Source organism: Amphiura filiformis, chromosome 2, assembly GCF_039555335.1.
Source record: "Amphiura filiformis chromosome 2, Afil_fr2py, whole genome shotgun sequence".
Taxonomy (NCBI): domain Eukaryota; kingdom Metazoa; phylum Echinodermata; class Ophiuroidea; order Amphilepidida; family Amphiuridae; genus Amphiura; species Amphiura filiformis.
Genome location: NC_092629.1, coordinates 91629660 through 91634816, shown reverse-complemented (window position 1 = coordinate 91634816; position 5157 = coordinate 91629660). Strand labels below are relative to the sequence as shown.

At 40.7% G+C, this 5157-nt stretch overlaps 1 protein-coding gene across 1 annotated transcript; it reads left to right on the top strand.

The window, feature by feature from the left end:
* Positions 1-1768: 1768 nt before the first annotated feature.
* LOC140144762 (calcium-transporting ATPase type 2C member 1-like) lies at positions 1769-4904 on the top strand. Its single transcript, XM_072166570.1, has 3 exons — positions 1769-1863; positions 3280-3471; positions 4794-4904. The coding sequence occupies exons 2-3, from the start codon at positions 3289-3291 to the stop codon at positions 4902-4904; spliced, it is 294 nt and encodes a 97-aa protein (XP_072022671.1). The 5' UTR covers positions 1769-1863; positions 3280-3288.
* The last annotated feature ends 253 nt before the right edge of the window (positions 4905-5157 follow it).

The following is a 5157-nucleotide window of genomic DNA, read 5'->3' as shown; positions in this document are numbered from 1 at the left end:
ATCAAAAGGAAATTTCTAAATCGGTGTATCTAGCGAGTAGAATGCACGAGTTGAGTTCAGTTGACCAAAATGGTAGCTCCTGGTCACCTCAGATTCATAGCACGCTTGCGTAATGACCTCAGTATCAAGCTGCTCATTAAATATTCATGAATCCGACCATATTGTAACGAACCCCTCACGGATATATCCTGCGCCTCCTCGAGCCAGTTCCGGTCCTGCCGGGACTAGAACCCACGACCCTGGGATTAAGAGGCAAGCGCGCTAGCGTATAGACCAAAAGAGGACTTCCTCGTCAGGTCTATAACACTAACGCACTTATACCTCTGTGACAATATGGTCACAATCAGTGGATCGGAGTGGTTGGAATTAATGCCAAAATCAACATGAGTCATCACAGAGAAATATTTTCTAATGGTATTGAACTAACGCTTCCACTATTTGGCACTTCACAATGTGACAGTAAAAGAAAGAAAAATGCAAAATGTTTGTTGTCTGCGGCACATTTGATTTGGTCTTCATGTGGTCTTCCCAATATAAATTTATATCAATCTCTTGCGCAAGCCATATCCAACGCTTGACCTTGTCTTTCATGCAGATTTGTGTTCAGACGTAATAGTTGCATTTGCGTTAGCATCGATGACCCGGAATTGTAAACAGGGCCATCCATAACAAACTTCAGAAAACTTTGATTTGAAAAGGTCTATAGCCCATTGCAAAATACATGTACCTGTGGAAGGTGCTTTGTTTGAAAGCTAAGTTTTGTTTAATTGTCTTTTGTTCAAATTGCAGGGATGTATTACGTACCAGCCTGGTCGTCATGGTTAGTGTAGATAACTCTCATACTGTGGACCTACATCTCCGCCAGTCACACACCGTGGATAAATCAGAGAACCAGTCATCTGACAACGGAGAAACACAGGTAAGGGACCGGTCACTATTTATGCCAAGGGGATGGTTACTGTAGATAACTCTCATACTGTGGACCTATATACATCTCCGCCAGTCACACACCGTGGATAAATCGGAGAACCAGTCATCTGACAACGGAGAAACACAGGTAAGGGACCGGTCACTATTTATGCCAGGGGGTGGTTACTGTAGATAACACTCATACTGTGGACCTACATCTCCGCCAGTCACACACCGTGGATAAATCAGAGAACCAGTCATCTGACAACGGAGAAACACAGGTAAGGGACCGGTCACTATTTATGCCAGGGGGTGGTTACTGTAGATAACTCTCATACTGTGGACCTATATACATCTCCGCCAGTCACACACCGTGGATAAATTGGAGAACCAGTCATCTGACAACGGAGAAACACAGGTAAGGGACCGGTCACTATTTATGCCAGGGGGGTGGTTACTGTAGATAACTCTCATACTGTGGACCTATATACATCTCCGCCAGTCACACACCGTGGATAAATCAGAGAACCAGTCATCTGACAACGGAGAAACACAGGTAAGGGACCGGTCACTATTTATGCCAGGGGGTGGTTACTGTAGATAACTCTCATACTGTGGACCTACATCTCCGCCAGTCACACACCGTGGATAAATCAGAGAACCAGTCATCTGACAACGGAGAAACACAGGTAAGGGACCGGTCACTATTTATGCCAGGGGGTGGTTACTGTAGATAACACTCATACTGTGGACCTACATCTCCGCCAGTCACACACCGTGGATAAATTGGAGAACCAGTCATCTGACAACGGAGAAACACAGGTAAGGGACCGGTCACTATTTATGCCAGGGGTGGTTACTGTAGATAACACTCATACTGTGGACCTACATCTCCGCCAGTCACACACCGTGGATAAATCAGAGAACCAGTCATCTGACAACGGAGAAACACAGGTAAGGGACCGGTCACTATTTATGCCAGGGGGATGGTTAGTGTACATGTAGATAACTCTCATACTGTGGACCTACATCTCTGCCAGTCACAGTGTGGATAAATCAGAGAACCAGTCATCTGACAACAGAGAAACACAGGTAAGGGACCGGTCACTATTTATGCCAGGGGGATGGTTACTGTAGATGACACTCATAGGATAGCATTCAAGCTTTGACTTACGTTTGGTGGCCAGAATGGTGGAAACTTAAATTGAAAGATATCCTACTTAAAAAGGAACATTTTCTAGGGTGAAATTTTGTGTAGAAACTGAATCTGACATAAAAATGCATAATTATCAACTTGAAAATTTTCCCCATAGCACTGTACAGGCATATTTCTGCTTCAAGTCCCCAAATTGGAGCAAAAATTGGAGCAAAAAAAAAAGTCCTTCAAAATGGGGATACTCAGGGCTACCAAAAAATGATTTTTTTCTCAAAATCTATAAAAAATAGGGAGTTTTAAGTGCCAAAATCTGAAACTAGATGACATTTTACCCTTGGAAACATATAACAGGCATGAGAATTTTCAGTTTAAAAACTGAATTCAGTTTTTTTTATAGTCAAAATTTCCGCAACTTTATTTAATTTCAGCCTGTTTTTGGTACTTTTTGCCCAATTTCACGCCAAGCATTTTCAGTTTTTTCAGTTTTTTTTAGGAAAGTGCAGTCTCATGCCTGATATAAACATTCAAGAATTTTGGTTCTTTTCACCCCTAAATACTTTTTTCACACGTGTGTCTGCCAAACGTAAGTCAAATCTTGAACGCTGTCATACTGTGGACCTACATCTTTGCCAGTCACACACTGTGGAAAAATCAGAGATCCAGTCATCTGACAACGGAGAAACACAGGTAAGGGACTGTCACTATTTATGCCAGGGGGATGGGGATTTCAAATTTTTTTGTGTCCCTCCATGGCTTGTGTTCAAAAATTTCGCATTCCCCCTTATTTTATGAAAGTTCTCCATTCAAAATATTTTGGATTCCCCCTTGTTGCTCACAAAAAATGTTTGGATTCCTCCTAAAACCCCCCATTGCCCTTGGTGTGAATAATGAATGCTCCATAAAAGTTGTCCCTATGTGATGTGTACATGTCTCTCTGTGTACACAGGACTGATAGCTTAAATGGTCTTTCTGCAGGACGCATTGCCTTTAAATATGAAAGTTGCCTTTGAATTTCCTGTCACATATTGCCTGTATTATTTAGGCTAATTAATGAAAGTTGGTGTTGAGTTTCACGCTCGCACGTGTCACCTTTGCAAAAATGTCATTTTGCTAAAATGTTATTTTGCTAAAATAATCAATGATGTTGTTTTTCCTGTTATTGAAAATCAGCAACTACCAAAACTATGTGTAATTGTGCTATTCATTTATTACAGGTTTCCAAAATGCAATTCTTCACCGCCCTCAAGGCTGCCACGTTGACATCTGACGAGGCCATAGAGCGCCTCCAATCCAGTCCTCATGAGGGGTTGGCAACGCAAGAAGCAGAGAGAAGACTTAAAGTACATGGCCACAATGAATTTGAAATAGCCAAGGAAGAACCTTTATGGAAGAAGTACTTAGATCAAGTAAGTCAAATAATTCAGAATAGTGAACTTACTTTCATTGAGTGAAGACACTGGTAACTTATTTTGCTCTGAGCTTAAAGGAAGTCTCCGGCAACCTAACATTATGCCTTATACTAGTGATAGGCTGTATAAGGGTGTAGTTGCAAACAGCTTAGGGTACCAGCTTATTTGATGCAGCCTGTTGTTCCGAGTAATTTGACACCAATTTTATTGAAAGCGGCCAAAAATGGAGACAGTGCGGGCCAAAGAACGCCGCACAAGGGGGGGGGGGCAGATTTGACCCTATTTTCTAGTTTTAAGGAATTTTATCACATTAAGGATTATGTAATGCATTTTTGGTATCTACTTACATAGTTTTAGGTCCAGGATGGTCATTTATGCACTTTGTGTCAAATGAAACTTTTCAGTGTCCTTAAAATTAACGGTTTTGGGTAAAATTAGGCTGTGAGGGCGCTTTACCTTTTACCGACACCTTTCGCAACCATTTTTGATTTTTAAGTTAATCATACTAGAGATAATCATCAATCATCCATATTCTGAAATTTTCAGCCATTTATCACATTTGGTGTGGCCGTGGCGCTAATTTTTAATACAGGGTAACCTGCCCATAGCAATATACAGGGTCAACGAACTTTGTATCACATGCAATTCAATGGAAGCGTCTCTACACATTTTCAAATGGGTACCACGCACAAGTGAAATAAGCTTGAGAGTTCAAATTTGGACAGATGCTGTTATTTATTAGTAACTTTGATTTGATAATAAGAAATGATAAAATTTTAGTAGGGGGGATACGTAACAGCTATTAGGCTGAACAGCGCCCTCACATCCTAAATTGGCTATTAAACTTGCATTAAAACATACGATTTGTGTAAAAATTGCATAAATATATCCAGGGGACCCAAAATCATGTAAATAATCATTAGAATCCAACAAAAAAAAAAAAAAAATGCCCATAATTGTCAAAATAGTGAAAAATAGGGGGTCCCAAGAAATCCCCCTTAAGCGTAGTTTCTTTGCCCGGACTGTCGCATTTTGCAACCAATTTTTTTTTTTTAAGGTGTCAAAATGCTCAGGAGGATTAGCTGCTTCAATTCAGCTGGTACCCTAAGCTTTTTGAAACATCACCCTTTTTTGGGGGCTGTACAGCCTATCACTACTTATACAAAATAATTATCAAGCACAAATCACATGGTTTTATTTTAAACGAATGCCAAACTGATCCACCCTACTTGAAAGGTCTGCATGCCGTAGAACAGGGCTTTTTAGTCACCTTTATATTGCATTACATTCACTCTTTCCATGTTTGTTTGTTTCCACAGTTCAAAGATCCTCTGATCATGTTATTATTAGCCTCAGCCGTTGTGTCTATTGTCATGGGTCAGTTTGATGACGCTATCAGTATAACAGCGGTAAGTTCAAAGATCCTCTGATCATGTTATTATTAGCCTCAGCCGTTGTGTCTATTGTCATGGGTCAGTTTGATGACGCTATCAGTATAACAGCGGTAAGTTCAAAGATCCTCTGATCATGTTATTATTAGCCTCAGCCGTTGTGTCTATTGTCATGGGTCAGTTTGATGACGCTATCAGTATAACAGCGGTAAGTTCAAAGATCCTCTGATCATGTTATTATTAGCCTCAGCCGTTGTGTCTATTGTCATGGGTCAGTTTGATGACGCTATCA